Raw genomic sequence first — 20325 nt, forward strand, 5'->3', positions numbered from 1 at the left:
TCTATATACAGCAAAAACAGCTGCACTATGGGTTTAATTTAAATAGAATCTCCCTGCACTCTTTTCTCGATGTAGCCTAAAACCAGGAACAGTTACGGGTAATCATCCGAGCTGATGAGCTGCTATTTAAAAGCAGATGGTTGCTGTTTGTTGTGTAAATGATTCCATATATAGGATATAGTTAAAATTACATCCAGTGATTGTTGATTCGACAATAACCTACAGTCTAGATAAATCCAGATGACAAATTATTCATTTGGTGATCTAACATTGTTCCAGATTAATAGAGTTTATATCAAATTTGGTCACTGAAATCATGCATCAATACATTATTTGTTCGCTTTAAAATACTACTTTACTGCATCCCCGTAATATCATAATATTGTATCATGTATAGTAAAGTGCAACAAGTGTTTTAAAAAATAGCAGTGCAGAACTTCAGTGATCCACAACTACCATCATAACTCATTTTCAAAAAGACAGACTAAATACTAAGCATTTTGCAAAGAGCTTAATTTGCAATAACACAATCTGGGCTCCTATTTGTGATAATAAAAGATACAAAATGAGAATAATTGGTGAAGTCCATTTTTTGGTTTTATTTGTGCAGGTTTAACTTTACACAAAGTGATTTTGCAAAAGTGTTTTGTTATTCTCAAAAATTAGTGACGAGATTTAAAACTCAAGTGCTTATGAACTGCCACGTTTTACTGGAATATCAGGTTTTATGAAGACAACTAAAGAAAGTTTTTACTCTGTCAGTGCTTCTGACGCGTCATTTTTCCCTTTAATTCCCAATTTTACAGAAATAGCTCCTTTGTTGTGCCCCTGATCCTGAATAATTTATTTGGAACCGTCGTTCCGTTGTGACATTTGCTCTCATCGTCCCTGGGTAAGCATGAAGCAGGAGCATGAATCCCCCGTCAGAGCTCGGAAAGGTCAAGTCATATTGATTTTACTCTGCAAACGCGCTTCCTTATTGTCAGACCAATTGTCAGATCAAACCTCCAAAGTTGGAATCGGGTCGAACGTGACGAGTCACTTCAGAACTCATTGCGGTGCCTTTTACAAACTGAAATCGTGGAAATGACCACGGTAGGTGTCAGATCTGGTGAGAGAGGCTGATAATATGATGCTGAGTGGCTTGAGCTGGAAGTTCAACCGCGCGTACGTGGTCAGCCTGTGGTGCGTAAAACGCGCGCTCCGGGGTGGAGACTTCTTTGGAGAGGCAGCACTTGAGAGCACAGCAGCACGACTCCCTGCATCCACAGGTTGTCTCGCGTTTCTCTCCTCCTCTCTGAGCATCTTGGCAACCCAGACCAGCGCAGAGTGCTGCCAGTGGACATGAACAGAGAAGTCGTGAGGTAACGCGTTTGGCTGAACCACTCGGACGCAGAAGCTCAGGAGCAAAATGCCAAATCCGCGGCGCTGGATGACTTGATTTTAACCTTCCTTGACAGGAAGTTCCCAATTTTTTTTGGTCATAAACTATCATGTAAGCGTTTCTTCAGAGGACAGTGAGTTCTGTTCGACAGCACAATGCCCCAGGAACCTCGTCGCAGCTGCACCCCGGTGACAACAGCAACATAATGGCATGTAGGAGCGGCTGCTGCTGCGGCTCCGGTCCTATAAACGAGGATAACGCGCGGTTCCTGCTGCTAGCGTTGTTCATCGTCGTCTATCTCCTGTGCGGGGCCGCCGTCTTCTCGGCGCTGGAGCAGCCGAAGGAGCGAGAGGCGAAGGAGCGCTGGGCGCAGAGGTTCGAGCATTTCAGCCAGAAGTACAACCTGAGTAAGAAAGACCTGAACAACTTCCTGAGGAACTACGAGGAGGCGAACGTGGCGGGGATCCGTGTGGACACAATCAGACCTCGGTGGGACTTCACCGGCGCGTTGTACTTCGTGGGAACTGTGGTGTCAACCATTGGTGAGGTGGAGAAACCGGGGTTTAAAGGCTGCGTAAAAATGCAGTTTCTCTCTCAAATGTAACACTTTAAAACCCAACACTGAATCACACTTTTCTGACAAGATCAGACATTGTTCTGTCTGTGTGTGTCTGTGTGTGTTTTTCTGTTCTCTCTGTGCCATAAATAGGGTTTAATATATTTCCTGCACTTGCAAATATTCTAACAAACTCTTCCACATCTAGGCCACTTGTTACTTGCAGCTCATCAGTCATAATGACAAAATTCCTTTTGCCTTCTCACTAAACTTCCTCTAGAAAACAGTCAGGTTTGGTTTAATTTAACTTTAATACAAAGCAAATGAAGCCTACCAGCCAGCACAATGCACAGCGTGCAGTGGGCTTATTTCTACTTTAAGAGCAGAGAAAATCTGGATGCAGCTACTAAAAGTGATGATTCTTCTGCTACCTTTAGTTACAGTAAGCATGCAGACTTCCTTTTCTTTCTGTTATGTATTTCTTCACCGAGAAGTGGCAATATCCACGACAAAATCCATTTTGCTGATTAATTCAGTGCTTGTGGTGTCATTCAATGGGTTCTACAGAGCCACACCAAGTAGAAAAAAGCTGCTTTCAGAGCAAGATTTGTTCTCTGTTTCATAACCACCTCAGTCAGGAAAGCCATCGGTGTCAGTATGTCAGACAGAAACAGCCAGCAGCACTGTTAGGCTCAGCGAAGGAGCTGCTGATCTTTTGTTGTGGAAACCTCTCCACTGATTTGTGCGTTCAGACTCTTAGTGTTCCTTCTTCCCATGCAGCACCTGATTGTTGATGCCATTTCAGGCATCTTGACTGGACTGAGTTGATCCTTAATGACTGACAGTTTGACAGGGCTTTCAAATGAGAGGGGTAGAGACGGAGGACTAACTGATCCTGTTTGATCCAGAGCTGCTCTGGAGACAATGGAGTGGGAGGTGATCGCAAGACTGACACTGTAATTCCCAGAGCCGGTTTCCTCTCAATTGGCAGTGTGTACGTTCCCCTGAGACTTGAAAGATTCCATCTGGTGAAAATCAAGTGCTTTTCATGCACATGTGATGTTTATCAGATGCTAGAAGACATACCTCGAGAAAAAACAGTTTCTACCTTGAAACCCCAGTGTACCGACGAACCGAAAAACACGGACTGCTGTTGTGAAGAGGAGAATTTTACAGTGTTTGAGCAGATTTCTGGGTGAATTGATGTGCTTGAGCTGCACCTAGATGTGAGGTGTTGGGCTGACAGACAGGTGGGGAATTTCTAGATCTACACATTCTAGAAGAAGCATCAGCATAGTTTCATCTAAACCATTTGAAAGTGAGAAGGGGTTATTTTCATCTAAAAAGTCCTACATATGTAACTTTGATACACTGAGGTGAGTCTTTAGTAGGGATGTCCAATATTGGTTTTTTTTGCCAATAACCGGTATGCCGATATTGTCCAACTCTCAATTTCCAATGACGATATCAACCGATAGCGATATATGTGGGCTATTTAACTGTCATGGAATTAACACATCATGCCTAATTTTATTGTGATGCCCCATCAGATGCATTCTCAAATGCAATTTTCTTTTGTCTCAGACAACAGTTCACGCTCTCCCTCTCTCCCTCCCTCTAGGAGTCTGGTAAATACTGGCGAAATCCAGGCATTATTTTATCGGTTTTCATGATAGGCAAAAAAACGATAATGATATTGATTGATACTACATTTTTATACCAATATGGGGCCGATAATATCGGTTGGCCGATATCATTGGACATCACTCATCTTTAGGGAATAAATCAGCAACCAAAGAGAGACTTCAAACACAAACTTTGTTACATCTGTCATCTCAGTAGTCTCTTAAGTAAAGAAACATCCCTGTTCTGTGCAGACAACAAGGAAATGCTTCGACACATCCCTTCACAATGATTGATGGAGCAGCTACAAGGTGCAGTTGGAGGCTCTGATGGTATAATAACCAGCTGATACCTCACTGTAGAAAGATGGCACCGTATCTCAGATATGACAGATGAAACATGAATCATCATAAAATCATCTGATGTTGTTTTGCTCGCTGTAACTGACTCTGAATCCAGCTGTCTCAAGTCACATATCAGAGAGATTTGATCATATGTGTGTCAAATCTCATTGGTTTTAACAGTCTCTTCTTATCCTCACCAGCTTTTTTTTAGTTTCTGCGGTGTGTATGTGGCCTCATGGAAAGCCCTTCATGAATACGTGGTCATTTTGCATCATGTATAAGCACACTGTGTGCGTCAGAGCTTGGAGCATCAGAGAGCGTAGCGTCGCTGCAGTAACTTAAGTGTATGCTTAGTCAGAACACAGGCATAAACAGGTTTTAAACGTATGTTTCGCAGCAATTACATAAGCAAATAGCAGTTTTTTAAAATCAAATTCTGATTTTTATCTGGATAAAAGAGTCAGTAATCTGTATTACATTGTCTATCGACTGCTTTAATCTCAAGTTTAAAGCAATAGTCGTGACATTTTTACTAGACATGTATTTGCTCTGTGGAGGAGACTAAGACTGCCAGATCGATACCACTTTCATATCTGAGTGTTAGCCTTTAGAGTTGCTCTACACTGTTGAGTTTCAGAGCACCTGGTTGTCGGTGTAATAACAAAGCCATTTTTCTCATAAACATGCATGACTCTCAGTCGGAGCTCTTCTGCCGCTTGGATCGACATGAAACTCATCAGCACAACAAATGAACAACTGCATTAGAAGAATAAATGGTGTTTTGATGAAGAAAAAACTAGCAGTCGTGGTTCTAGAGTTAACTACGACTCGCTAGTTTAATTTGTCTGCAAACATGCAATCACTGAGTTTCACATTCTGTTTGTGTTCAGGGTCAATTTTGCAACTTTAGTGATGATATTCGTCCACAGATTTCAAGAAAAAACATGCAAATTTCCACCTTGAAGTAGATTTTCAGACACACATCATGCACACCAGACTGAAACACAAAATCTAATTTATCAGAAACAGCGCTGAAGTAATTGAAAGTTGTGGTGATGTTCCTGTGTGGCTATTATGTCATCTAAGAGAGTCTTACATTTTTGTGTTAATAAACACTGAAGAAACTGTTAAATCCTTCCACCCTTAAGGTTCTTGCACCTGAACCAAGCTGTATATGTTATTACAATAAATTCACTGTCGTTTCTAGGTTAGTTGCTCGATTCTACTGTGACTAAAATAGATGCAGTTGTATGTCCTCGCTAATAGGTTCAAGAACATTACCGTCACAGATTCATTGTTATGAGGCCGCTAATTACTTTTTAATTCGCAGTTGTGATCAGGCAGAAGTTAAAAAAAAATGTCAGTTTTTGCTGTAATTTGTCAAATCTCATTCCGGCCTGATGATGGGGGCGATGAGATTCATTGTACATATTGTCAAAATGATGCTAAGTGTCTCTGATCCATAGAGCCTGAGGTTGTTCAGTTTAGCATTGAAGCTACTGAGAGGTTACTAGCAGCGTTTAGGGAGGTTATTTTAGCTGGAAATTTTTTAAAAATTTAATATTTTAATGTTAATAATAATAATTTTCCACCAAAAAATGTTCAAAGATTTCCCCAAAATGTTGAAAATGTGGACATCACAAGTTTCACTGTGAAAATGTATTTTTTCCCCACATTTTCACACTTTATAACGGGTCAATTTTGACCCACACGACGACACGAGAGTTGAATAAGCAGTTGATGCCATTTATTGAGCATTTCCACCTTGAAACTGCAGTGTACTGATGACAGACTCACAAACTCAGATTCAGATAGCTATTTGGGAATTTGTACATAAAAAATGGAACCTATTGTGTTTTCTGTGTCATTATTTTACTTCAGAATGTTTTCCATTTCAAGAATGTAATGCGTCTGGCTATTGTGTAGCACAGAGCTGTTAACAGCGTTTTACAGTTGTCAAAAGTGAGCTGGTGTGCTTGAGCTACTGAGGAGCTTGGAGATAGAGGTGAAGACTTAATAGATTTTCATAGTTTAGAAGAAGGAACAGTGTACAGTTGAGACTAAGCCATGTTTGGTCACAAAGGGATTGTTTACATGGGAAAAAATGACCTGTGAGAGTTTAATTAATGTTTTTTGTGTGTGTAAGGTTGCACTTAGCAGGAAAGTTATCATCGGAACCAATTCCCCGTAACCCCGTTAATACCAAGCATGTTCAGAAGCTTTTGTTCCTGACAGCCACCCTGATACAGGTCGTAATGTCAGAGCGGCACACTGTTTTCTCACTTTTCTTTCAGGTACAATTTATTAAATGACTCATCAACATTGCATTTAACCAGGCTTACGCAACAAGGAGAAAAACACATCCATAAAATCCAACCCATTCGACTTTATTGTCACATTTGGAAGGAAATTCTGGTTCAATTAGCACCTTGAGAAGCAGTCTGAATGTGGAGGCAATCAAATCCTTCCTAAGACGCCTGCCTCTGGCACGGTGGCAATTAGTCTTGCTGCAGAGTATGTTTTTCCGGAGAGAAGATACAGTATGATTGAACTTTGTCTAGTCACGTTGCACCATTTACAGCTGCTTGTTAACAACATTTGTATGTAACTATAAAAATAAAATTAAACATTGCCACTAAACTTTAAACTTTCACCAAAGTCAAAAATGTAATAGAATGTAAAATGAGAGCAGACAGACAGACTTGATGAGCTTTTCATGTTAAATGGAGTATGGAAAGGATATTGGTGCAGGTGAATGCAGTTCAGACACATTTTGCTAACCTGCAAGTTAACAAAAGACAAAGTCATGCACAGGAACTGCATCTCAGTTGCAGCTGGTTAAATGCGGCTGTACTGTATTGGTTCCAGCTTTAAAAATCAAGCAGAATGATACAATTGAGATGTGATGTGGCTCCATGGAGTCTCTCAGTTGCCAAATAAGTGCAGAAGATTCTGTGAAATGTTTGGCAAACTGGCACTTAAGGAACGATTGCAGTGATGTGATTGTGCTGAAACACCTCAGCTTTAAAAGTGAATGTTGGTGACAGACAGGGACAAGAAAGGGAAAGAGAAAAGTGGAGCACATGTCACCAATGGCAACCCAGTGGAGGGAAGCAGTTGCCAGACTACAGCTTTCACTTGGAAGAAGAAGCAGTCAGCAGCCGACCGTCTTTGTTGGTGACAGATAGTTAGAGAGTTCAAGATAAAGCAACTGCAGAAGATGACCACTCTCACCTCCTCTACAAATAATCTTTTCATTTCCTTAGTGCACTGCTGTATTTCTGAGAGTATGAAAAAAGATGCAGGCATTGACTAAAACTAGTGCCTTTCAAGTGAAGGTAATGCTTTTATGTAAATATATATTCTAGCTTTTCATTCAAAGCAAATGAGGACAAGAAATTGGGGGATTCAAGTTCAGTTTCTCTTCCCAGTGTTCATTCATTCAACCTCATGATATCAGAATAGTCGTGTATATTTCTACTCACTGCATCGTGTTTTCTGTGTCTACTCCAGGGTTTGGGATGACCACCCCGGCCACCATCGGAGGGAAGGTCTTCCTCATGTTTTACGGCCTGCTCGGCTGTGCAGCCACCATCCTCTTCTTCAACCTCTTCCTGGAGCGTGTCATCACCGTCATCGCCTTCGTTCTCAAGTCCTGCCACGAACAACGCCGCAACAAGGTCGTGCTACCGCAGAATGGACGTCGGGTCTCTGACGGAAACAGAGCAGGTGGAACTGGGGGAGCTGGAAGAGGCAAAGGGGAGGATCTCGCCGGTTGGAAACCCTCCGTCTACTGTGTCATGCTAATTCTAGGTGCAGCGGCCATCTTGGTGTCCTGCTGCGCCTCGCTGATGTACTCGGCAGCCGAGGGGTGGGGTTACCTGGACTCGCTTTACTTCTGCTTTGTGGCCTTCAGCACCATTGGATTTGGAGATATGGTGAGCAGCCAGAGAGTTGTTTACGAGGGCCACGCCACAACAGCGTACTGGCTGGGCAACTTCTTCTTCATCCTGACCGGCGTCTGCTGCATCTACTCGCTCTTCAACGTCATCTCCATCGTCATCAAGCAGGTCCTCAACTGGCTGCTGAGGAGGCTGGAGGCCCCCTGCCGCTGCTGCTTCCCCAGGAGGGGCCACCACCCGCACAGGCACCCCAGGCGGAACGTGGTCGCCCCGGGTCACCTCCGTGCACGCAGGGATCCGTCCATCGAGACCGACGGCATCAACGAGAGCGAGACCGACACGGGGCGCAGGATGTCTGGGGAGATGATCTCCATGAGGGACTTCTTAGCAGCCAACAAGGTGAGAGCTTCAGGGCTGGAGCAGCTTATGTGGCATTCTGCTGTATAATGTAATCACATGTGTTCTTATATGCAAGATATGCGGCTGTTTCCAGGAGTAATTTGATTTACTTGTGCCCGACTAGCAGGGGAACATTTAGTCAATAATCTTATTTCCCTGTAGTCAAGCTTACTGCAGTTATTAACTCCTTCTTTACCTCATTCTCAGGCATTGCCATCACTTTTAACACTCAATTTTTCATACAAATATTCGTTGTAAGCCATAACTGCACGCGATACAAAATCCCTACACGTGCATGTATATTATTAAGAAAAGTGTTTGAAGTCCGTGTCTAAATGTATGAAAAATTAAGGACAACTACTCAATGGCATAAAGTTGATTTTTGCTGTCGTTTCCAATGCTACATACAAATTGTGGGCCAAATCATCCTGGACATCCATGACCCCATTCCATTGCTGTGCACTATTTGGCAACTGCTGTGGCTGTTAAGGAGAGCCAGCTGTCCATAGATTTCCATATATGCTACCCAACGGTTCATTTACGATGAATGAGAAGAGCAAGCTGAAATTGAAAGAAACCATCACTCAAAGATCATTTCAAACCGGATCACAAACAAAATCAGAGGACCATTTTAACTAAAGGGCCTGAAAGTTTTGACCAAAAACATCACAAGACTAAACGGTGTGCTGCTGAAGGACATGAATTCCAATTTATTTCAGTCTTTTTGTTTCCTGTTGTAGTGGCTATTATGGCTCTTCACCTCTGTTGTAGAGATTCAGCGATTGTGGCATCTATTAGGAGGAAAAAATGATGATCTTTCTGCAGGTTTACATAGAAAGCTGATTATTATTAAAAAGTAAATTAGCTGCCTTGAACTGACATTTTTTTTGCCTGCGTTGGACAGCTGAGCATTTGGTCTGGCTGGTATTGATCTTTTCCTCTAGCTGATGCGGGGAGGTGAAACAACGCCTCCAGGATTCTAATCAAAGCTGCAGATTCATTAGTTGTAGCTCAGTTGGGATTACTCCCATCCATGGAGATTTTCTAAGTGCAGCACCAACAAGTCCGACTCTTTGCAGCAACAGTTTCCCTCTTGAGTCGGCAGCAGTGCAATGAGCGCAGAAACACCCAGATGTATGTTGTCTTCTAGGACTTCCTGTTGTCTTTCTGCCTCCATCTTTTACAGTGAAAGTCAGCCTCACAAAGGGAAACAAACTGGTGTGGGCAGATGATTGCGCTGGTGATCTGGTGAGCCAGAAAGTATGCCCAGATAGAGATCCCCAATGCTATTAGCAAAATGTCAGTCCCAGGTGGCTAATTTCTGTGTTTACTTTCAGTCGGACTCGGAAATAAAAAATGATTGAAGGAGAAATCTGAGGTCTTTCTTTGGAAAGCTGCAGGGAGCTCATCAGCTGTTTTGTGCAACTCCTTGTTTTCTCAAATCTTCCCTGGAGTGAGGTGAAGTGTTAGTTAGCGTGACAGTCAAATGAGGACATGTTATTGTAGACTACAAACACATTACCCGAGAGGACCATACCTTCAATTCAAAACAACTATGTGACTCTTCACTATCCTGCTCCTTGCCCGACTTTTCATACAGTGTCAGTGTTTCAGCGAAATAACTCCACATCTACTTGCCTCTACTGGACAAATTATAATGACCAGACATTAAAGGTTTACAGACGACGTATCCTGTTGACTTTAATGAGCCCAAGTTCACCTCCACCACCTCATGCAGGCTCAGAGTTTTGCAGTTTGGAGTGAAATGTTTGCTAACACCTGTAAAATCAGTGACCTTCCCATCGCCTCAGGTGCACCTTGTGGTAACACAGTGAGCTAAGATAGTGAACATGGGAAACATTACCTGTTAAACTTTAGTATGTCAGCATGACTGTTAGGATTTACTAGACTTTCATTTAAAGTCAAATTCAACACCAATAATAAAGGGGGAAAAAAATAGACCGACATCTTCAGAGATCCACTTTAATTACAAAGAGTTCACTCCGGGCAGGAATGAAATTACAGGAAGAGAAGCGAGTTAGCCGACAAACTAGAAGCGGTTGTGGCTGTAATTATTACTATGGAGCAAATGAACAATTACCCACATGTTATTATTAATTTAATTGTTATTATTAAATTAATCCAGCCTTAATGAGGCTGCAGTCTTGTTTTCTACAGCATACAAGCATTTATTTCAAATCTTTCCCATTTACAGTCATCACAAAAGCCAACACTGCATGGCTGTACTGATCTGAAATAAAACAAAACTTGTCCAAAGCTTGAATCAGCCTCAGAGCTGGCTGAGAACACTGGAGCTCTACACCACTGCTGTCTAGCAAGAATGCCTGGAAGCGGGACCTCATGTTGACTGACAGCAAATCTGACTGAAAATCTTGGTATTTCCCTGTCTGACTGTAGCTTAGTTCCAGACCTCTGAACTGCCACCTACTCATTAGTTAAGCTTTTTATAAAAATGCATAATTTATGAGTGACGGGAGGGAAACAAAATGGCAGTTCTGTCTGGATGTCGGGCTGATCTGTGCAGACTCTGAAAAAGTAACTGGAAAGTCTGAGAAACTGCCTTTGTACATGCTGTGTTGGCTCAGAGAGGAATAAGAGAGAGAAAATAGAAAAGAAGTGAAAGGAGAGAGAGATGGAGAGTAGACATTTCACAGCTTTCAGCAACTTGAATGTTTCTGCTGCACAAAGTAACAGACTAACCTCAGGGAACAGCTGCACGTTGATGAGATGTAGATAAATCTCGTGATATGAAATTTGCTTTCTGCTTCAGAATTTAGTTAGTGCAACACTGAACAATTGAACTGCTCAGTGTAATAATAATAATAATAATGCCAGAGTTTGTACATTTGCAATATTTCCCATTTATAAAGGACAGGGCTGTGTTTGGGAACCGCAATGCTATGAGGGAAATGTAGTGGTGAAAAATAACTACATAAATATACTCAAGTACTGTACTTAAGTATAAGTACTTAAGTATAAGTCTAAGGTACTTCCGCTTTAGTATTTCTTCTACTTCTACTCCACCAATTACTATAACAGCCTATATTAGGGAAATACAGCAAGTCCTCGGTTTACGACGTCATTGACCTACGGCGTTTCGTCATTGCATCAGAACTGGTTACGTGGAACTAGTTGATGAGCGGAGCGGATGAATACGTCGTCACATGGCGCTATCAGACAGCTTTGTTTCCATTCTCTGGTTGTACTCCACCTTGGATTGTGCTACATTCACTAACTTTTTGTCCTTCATTATGGCTCCCAGCGTAAGTCAGACTCTTCTGATGCTTGGAAGAAAAGGAAAGCATCTCCATGGAAGTGAAATTAGATAGAATAAAACGCTGGGAACAGGAAGAAACACCGACCAACATGGGTCAAGTTGTAAAAACAGGTCAATATATTGTAGTGACCCTCTGTGATGAATGAGTGAGACTTTATCTGGTTCTCTGCTGGTTTATTGAACCTTCACACAGGCTACTGTGGACCGTAGCCAACGCCAGAATAACTAGAAAAACCCCATAACTTAGCTCCAGAATTAGCCGCCGTTCCCAGCTCTCTCTACTGCTGACTCTCAGCCAATCAGAGGTGAGCTAACTAAACATGGCACGTTCACTGACATTAGGTAAATCTGGAACTGAACAATAAACATTGAAACCTCAACTTCAACAACAATATCAGGCTGTTACAATATTCTGTTATCTTCTAGTAAAATGGTTCATACATGCATGAAAGTCGTTGGTGTTCATGACTTTTATGAAGAACTGATCGATATCGTGATGGACGGAACGGATTTGTTTGCATTTTTGCCGAAGTTCCGACTTATGGTGAAAATTGCCTTGCATCTCTTTGTAAGAACGGAACTCCGACATAAGTTGAGGACACCATGTACTATACTTTTTAGACCACTGCATTAAATCTGACAGGTTTTGTCACTTTACAGCAAATTAGGAATTTAAAAAACTATCAAGATATAAGAATGATATGAAGTACAATGAATTTTTCTGTCAGTGTGTAAAATCTAATTAAATAAGTTTTTTTCCAACTCAGTTAATGCATCATAAAAATACTTCAATAGCATAATATAAACATAAAAAGAGAACACTCAGAAAACCCACTGTGGTTTGTATTGAGTACTGTTGGAGTTTTAAGTGCATTTTTGCTGACAGTACTTTTAGTATAGTCTATTTTTAAATATACTTTTACTTCAGTAAGGTTTAGAATTTAGACTGGTGATTTTCACTCTAAACAGATGATTTTTTAAATTACATTGCTGCAACTTTCATTGACTTCTGAATACTACTACTGTTTAAATGTTGGTATTCTAACCTGCTCCTGAAGATAAACCTAACATACGGATGTTAACAGGTCTAATTTACCATCTTAACCATCTCAGTGCAGCGTGCCAACATTCACTAATTCAACCAGAGAACGGCCGAGGCTGAAGAAAAGATCATTAGCTGTAATTTAGCCAACGTTAAGTCATAAACCAAAGTACAGGACAAATTTACATTTTGATGCGATGGTTCCTTCCAGATGAAATATCAGGGGGCTCACTGGAGTTATTAAAATTCATCCCGAGCAGAATAAGAAGATAAATTTCATCTAATATTTGAGAAGACATCCCACTAAGAAACAAAAATGTAAATGTCAGGTGTCCTCTGAAGTCAGGCGCCTTCACCCTGTTGGGGCTGTGGATGTTTGTGCAACATTTCATGAAGATGTGCTGCTAGTAAAGCTAAAATTACACCTAAATGTTTGCAAAAAAGCTCCATCCATTAGCTACACCGGCTTTGTCCTGCAGAGGGTCACCGAGGGCTGGAACAGTTGAGATTCATGGTACAGCCTGGACAGTTTGCAGTCCATCACAGGGCAGAGAGACAGACAACCATGCAAGCTCACATTTACACCCACAGCCAGTTGTAGAATCACAAATTATCCAAACATTCGTGTGTTTGGACTGTGGGAGGAAGCCAGAGCAGCTGGAAAATCACCTCCATCCATTTTAATTTAATACAGACTGAACACATGTTAAACTGCATCCACATCAGTCGCGTACACTTTCAACACACTCCTTTGTTTGAAAACTAGAAAGACAAGGTTGCTGTGTAGGAGAATAAAATCAGTTGTTTTCCAGTCACACTTGTTCAGCATTTGTCACCTTTGTTTGCTTAAAATGACGCACCAGAGGAGAGGAAGAACACCATCTGGTAGCTTTATTTCACACCTGTAAGATCAGATGTGCCTGCTGTTGACGCATTTTCTTAATCCGTACAGAACACAAGCAGCAAACGTTTCCTCGTGTGCTGATTTCTTTGTCCCTTCTTGTAGGTGAACTTGGCCATTATGCAGAAGCAGCTGTCGGAGATGGCCATCGGGCACCCGCGCCAGTCCAGCTCCAGTTCGCGTCAGAACGGCTTCTCAGGAGGCGTGGGCGCCCTGGGCATCATGAACAACCGCCTTGCAGAGACTAGCGTGGACAGATAGAGGCGGCCGTGGGAAGCTCTTTTGACGGATACAAAAGGCGCGAGAACAAACTGACACTGGAGGACTAAAAGAGGAGATTCAGAGAATGAAGGCTGACCCCCAGCAGCTACAAGTGAAACCATCGCAGCCCACTTTCCTGTCAAGAACACGGCCATGTGAATGATGCATGATAGTTTACCGGAGTCTCACATCTGGACCACACTGCTGGAATTTTCTCCCGTGAGGAATCCAGTTTCCATGGTGATAAAAAAAGCCTGCCTTCAGCCCCTCTGCATCCAAGCCTGATGATACACCACACGCTACTTCACAGCAAACCGCAACTTCGGCTCCTCTGCAGTACTTTACCATACTCACTATGAATCTACGCAACTCTGTCTGTCACTGTAAAGGATATTTATGAGGGAAAAATAGCTTTAATAAAGTGGTTGTTTCTTGGTTTTGTGTTTTGTTGCATGAGTTCAGCCGTCATAAGATGTAGTTTTACAATCAGTCTATGAGTGTATGCCACATTCACACCATTCACGGCTCATATGAGTATTTCACAGCTTTTTTCAGCTGTCTTTGGCACTGCTGTCATTCATTACCATGACAAATAGAAGACTGAAAAGAACCTTATTACAAACCAAACAGACCTATTGGCAGCAGAATGGGGAGTCTACCATGAAACCTATTATGTGAAGCTGCTGTTCACTTTGCTGCACATTATCTAAGCACAAAGGCAGACAGGAGGACATTCTGAAACTTGTTGGGCCTGCCGGTGGACGATGCAGATAGAAATCCAGTGAAAGACTAAGCTTGAAGGTTCGTCATTTGCTTCTGGCTCAGCAGTGTTAGGTTCATGCTTTTCTTGCAGCCAACGCAGTAAACAGAAAGGACAGAAAGACAAGCTTTTTAATAACACAGCAACAGAGCCACTGGCTTGAATCCAACACTTGTGCACACTATACTGTGACTCAAGGACGTTCCTATTCCAGGTGTGTTCATTCTCTTTCTATATGCACGTGAGAGGACACTGAAATTACAGTCTGACAATCCTCCACTTCTGACGTTGCCGGCTGAGGTTTTGTTTGTGCAACTTAAGTGTCTGATTTGCAAAGAGACACAGGAGCAGAGAGACAATCTTCTTTCAGTGTTGTCTTGATAAAAATTACAACACCGCAAACCTGCCAAGACTGAATATGCTGTCATATTTTTGTTTGGGGTCATCAGGCTGATTTCCAACGGTTGTGAGTGATTTATACCTGTGAGTCATCCGAGTGTTACCAAATCCTTCTTGATTCACAACATAAACCGAGACGAAGGAGGCGAGATCCAGATGGCATGCAGCATTAATGAAGCACAGTGAAAAAACAATAAAACACAACTTCATTTTAGCGTATGAAATGAAAAGCTATTTTCAGTTCTACTTCTGTCTGAAATCAGGCACTCAGCAATTGTTGTAGATAATCATAAGAATTTCAAGTGATTGATTTATCATCGTTATTACTGGAAACTGCACATTGTTTTACACTGTAGGCTGTATATAAAAGATAGATAAGCCTCAGGTTAGATAAGCCTAAGGTCTGCAAAATGAAGCCAATGCAGAAGTGCCTTAAACCTGCATTCTTTTTAATAACCAGCAGGGGGCGACTACTTTAGAAAGTCTGATTATATAGAAGTCTGAGGAAATAACTCTACTTGTAACTTCATTTGTTCAATGAACATTTTCCTCATGAATTTATTTCTCAGTTGCTAGTTTCAAGCACACTCACATCCACACCTACGGATGATTTCGAGTTACCAATTAACCACAACATGTTTTTGGACTGTGGGAGGGAAGCTGCAGTACCTGGAGAAAACCCACGCATGACAGGGAGAATATGGAAACTCCATGCAGAAAGATGCCAGGATCTGTGATCCTTCAGCTGCAAGGTGAAAGTGCTACCAGCAAGCCACTGTGCAGCTGGTATTGGAACCATTTAGAGGAAAACAGACAATAAAGCAAGGTGTCCTTTAAGGCATTTTTTCAGTTTTCATGATAGACAAAAAAAAAAACGATAACGATATTGACCAATATTACATTTTTATTCCAATATCGGGCCGATAAAATCGGTGGGTTGATATTATCGGACATCCCTAACACAATCATTGTAAAATGTGCAGCTGTAAAACTGTGAACACATTTTCTGAACACTACGCATTCATGAACTATTCATTATGTTATCAAAATTAGATTCATTCAGTCCAATAGCTTCTTTTTTAAGTTGAGAAGACATCTAGTCATTTTATTTTATCCCATTAATGTGTATGGGGAGCTGACAAAACGTCATCTAGGTTACTGTACACGCATTAGGGGAGAAAAGTTGCATAAGCATGTAGAATGTCTTTAGTGAATCACGGAGAAAGCCTGGAAGACTTGGGCGAACATTGTGAATTAAAATTTTTTCAGTCGAGAGCAAAAGAATAACAGAAAGAGCAGTGATTTTAGAGGGCAGGGATTACTGAATGGTCACTGAGGACATGGATCTGAGTCTTTCTGTATTTAAAAACAACATTTTGCTCAGATCTTGAATTTCCCTTGGGATTAATAAGTATCTATCTATCTATCTATCTATCTATCTATCTATCTATCTATCTATCTATCTATCTATCTATCTATCTATCTATCTATCTATCTATCTATCTATCTCAGTACTAACAAGAACACAGCAGCATTTTCAGCGAGTCGGGTTATTTACAGTAAAGTGGGAGAAGATTTAATGAAATCCCAAAGTGCTGGAATCATCCACAGAATATAAGCTGATAAAAATACCTTGGATCTAGAAGTGTCCATTCTTTGCCATGGAGACAGTCTCTCTCTGTCACACACACAGTCACACACTAACAAAAACACACACAAAAAATGGTCTAATAGACATTAATGTCAGAAAAGCTCTGCCTACACAGTTAATAATAGCATTGAACAAATGCCTGTGTGCTCCTGTTTGTTTGTGCATGAATGCATGTGAGTGAACCAGGAGAGACCTGGACAGATGCAGACACACAAAGACTCTTTGTTCAAACTCTTTTCTGAGTCACGACAATGGACACCGCTGTCATATCCACTGTGTTGGAGCCAATTTGAAACACGCTTTAATGGAAAAACCATGTGGGATTTGACAGTATGGTTAATTCAGCGCCGCTGGAGACGCAACTCGGTGCTACACCACCATTCAAGGTTCAGTGGGAATAAACTTAATAGGTGGGTATTTTATTATGTTCACAAAAGGTGTGAAAACTCTCAGTGTACAGACATGACATTTTGATAATACATGACTGACTGAAAGTGGATGTATTTCTCTGAGAGTGTCATACATATTATGCATGGTGTACCAGATGCAGAATTACACTTTCAAACAGAGATGCCAAACTCATCTTAATTCAGGTTCCACATTCAGCCCAATTTGATCTCAAGTGATCCGGAACAGTAAAATCACAGCATAATAACATATAAATAACCACAACTCAAAATTTTTCCTTTGTTCTATTGCGAAAAAGTGTGTTTTGAAATTATATACATTTAAGGAATTACCTTTTTACAAAACATTATGAACAACCTGAAAATTCTTCAGAAAAATAAGTTCAATTTCAACATTATTCCTCCGTTTATCATTTACACATTACAACTTCCAGATCATAGAGTGTTTGCAAAGACACAAAACATTTAGTCACAGGAATCTGGAACTGAACAATATAGTATGGTATAGTAAGTCAGATTAAAAAAAAGACAAAAACCAACAAAAAAAGACAAAATATTACAAAAATGAGACTCAGAATGACAAAAACTAGACACAAAACAGCAAAAGTGAGAAACAAAATGAGACAAATCTGAAATAAAACAACAAAACACAAAAAATTAGGCAAAAAGTTACAAAGTGATTAAAAAATGGACAAACGACATAAGCGAGACAAAGAAAGACACAAAAACAAGACAAAAAAATGACAAAAGCTAAAAACAGAACAAAAATAGACAACGCAAGTGAGAAAAAAGCACAAAATGACAAAACGATACACAAAGCAGCAAATGAAGCAAAGCACAAAATGACAAAAATAAGAGAAAAAAGCGAGACAAAAAGGAAACAAAATGACAAAAATGAGAAACAGAGCAACAAAAAGATGAGACAAATGACAAAAATCTGACAAAAAAAGACAAAAAAAAACAACACAAGCAAGACAACATATCACAAAAACGAGACACAAAATGACAAAAGACGATTGTAATGAACAATCTAATATTTTACTTTATGATCAAAACAATTTGTCATGGTCTAGGAATTATTTTAGATTTACAGTTTTACGCTTTGCAGTTAATGTATTCTCTGTAGTTTTTACACTCGACGAAGTCATTCCGCGGGCCGGATTGGACCCTCTGGAGGGCCAGTTTTGGCCCACGGGCTGCATGTTTGACACCCCTGCTTTAAAAGCTAACATTTTACAGTGCATTTACCAGTTACATGCCTCTTAAGGTCAGTGGCTGTGAAGCAATGACTCTGCATGTAAACAATCATGTCTGACCAGAGAGATTAGCAGCACAAACACTGTCAGCTCCACAAAATTAGCTAATTGCCCTAATAATTTAATTAGAATGGGCGGAATGCAGTCACTGTGCGGGTAATTATTGATATATCATGCGCAGGAGTGTGACAGGGGAAGGTAAACAGCAAGGAAGCCAATTAAATAGTGTCTGTGAAGGCCGACGCTGTGAGACCCAGGTGGCACAAAAACTATGCAGAGCAAAGACAGCATTTGTTCAGAGGAAAAAATTAATGAGTGACAAGATTATTTCTGCACCGTTGTCCCATTCGCATCACGGTTGAGCACACAGAGCTCTGCAGCACTGAGACTGCTGTCCTTGCTTTATTAGGTTTGTGTCTTTCATGTAAATTTGAATATGTTCTGACTGTATTAATCACAGTTGTTTTGCACCTGCTCCAATGATGGCTCACATGATTATTAATCCGTGACAATGTGCAGTTAACCGTAACCATGAAAACACATGGCATGTTATGTTCATTCGAATGGGTTTATTAAAGTTTAATAGAAAAACCTTCATTAAAACAATTTACAGTTTAGAAATTATAGATGTGACTCTCATCCTATCAAGCTTTTAAATGTTAATTCCCTGTCACACAGTTAGGTGGAGCTGTAGCGACTTGTTTGAATGTTTCAGACAGGTTTTATTCATTTCCCAGTGAAATCACCATGTCCCCGAGATGTAGTTAGGATGTAGACGCATTTAAGGTTTCCATCAGCCCAGCAGTCTGCAGATTTTAAGCTGAGAATTGCACCATTTTCAGGTTTTCTTGGAGTGAAATTACTATAAAATGGGAGACACTGTGCTCCAGGCAGTCAGGTCATTCCACTTTGCCTACATTTAACATTAATATCAGCAGGAGAGCCGGACCAGTGGTTCTCTAAACTTGGATTAGTCTTATTCATGATGATATACGGAGCTATAATCATAAGTAATTTGTGCCTTGGAAATCTAATTTCACAGTAATTTGCCTGAGTGACCCTTTAAATATTACAGGAGAAGTGATGCAGGTGGAGAAAAGGTTCACCTTTAAAGTCCTACAACACAATACCCCAAAGAAATAACTACGAGTAATCAGTTTAAATCTGTCCATAGTTTAATGATAATTTATCTAACGACAGCAGCTTACATGTGCTTACATGGTGCCATATGATCAAAGAGGTCACATAGGGGAAACATACATAAATACAGTAGTGCCACTCCTGCAAATGCTCTGTTCTAATAAAACATTTGACACGACAGAAATATATTTTGACTTCAGTAAACAGATTAGACTGTTATGCTAAAATAACAATGTCAACAGTTTTTGATCAGCTCCATCACACTATTTTCAAGGGCTTTAAGTCATGATCGCAATGGCAGATGAATGGATTCAGAGGAATTTTTAAAAGAAAACTATTGAGTTGCTTTTTAAAACAACAACAACAACAACAAAAAACAAACAAGTTTAGACCTGGGGTGAAAAGATGCAGGGTTTTACCCTTGGATGCCCAGATCTAAACATGCCACTGGTTTACAGTGAAGTCTGCAACTGTGGAATAAAAATAGTAAAACATAGACTTGAAGGGATGATGTCAAATGAAGCGCTTTTATCAAAGTTCATCCATTGTGACATTTTCACATGGAGTTATAATGATGCGTATGAAATATTCCAACCAAGAAAGTCACAATGTCTTGGAAGCAGTTAGATTCTGTGCAAAACATGGCTCCAAACATATCTTTTAATTCTTACATTTTTATTATCGTCTGATTCTGCTCTACTAAATTTCACTCACTACATTTTCTCAGTTCATGCTTTTACTGAGTCCTTTATTCAACCTTTACCTTAATTAATCATCTGGTTTAGAAGTAGTATATAACATTGTAAAGTCTTAACCTTAATATTTAACTTAGTCAGGCATGTTTGCATAATATATATTATCAGGTCATAACTTTAATATTAGAAACTGTTAAATAAATTTATAAAACAACCATTTTTTTCTGCTGGAAAGCACTTTGGCTGAACAGCTGTTATTTAAAAAGCTGTTATTAAAAAGCTTTTATTGACTTGAATATTAATTTAA

At 40.4% G+C, this 20325-nt stretch overlaps 1 protein-coding gene across 1 annotated transcript; it reads left to right on the top strand.

Annotated features, from left to right (window-relative positions):
- The first annotated feature begins 1130 nt into the window (after positions 1-1130).
- Positions 1131-14146, top strand: LOC111566091 (potassium channel subfamily K member 13). Its single transcript, XM_023266486.3, has 3 exons — positions 1131-1926; positions 7421-8208; positions 13555-14146. The coding sequence occupies exons 1-3, from the start codon at positions 1590-1592 to the stop codon at positions 13708-13710; spliced, it is 1281 nt and encodes a 426-aa protein (XP_023122254.1). The 5' UTR covers positions 1131-1589; the 3' UTR covers positions 13711-14146.
- The last annotated feature ends 6179 nt before the right edge of the window (positions 14147-20325 follow it).

Source organism: Amphiprion ocellaris, chromosome 12, assembly GCF_022539595.1.
Source record: "Amphiprion ocellaris isolate individual 3 ecotype Okinawa chromosome 12, ASM2253959v1, whole genome shotgun sequence".
In the NCBI taxonomy this organism is placed as follows: domain Eukaryota; kingdom Metazoa; phylum Chordata; class Actinopteri; family Pomacentridae; genus Amphiprion; species Amphiprion ocellaris.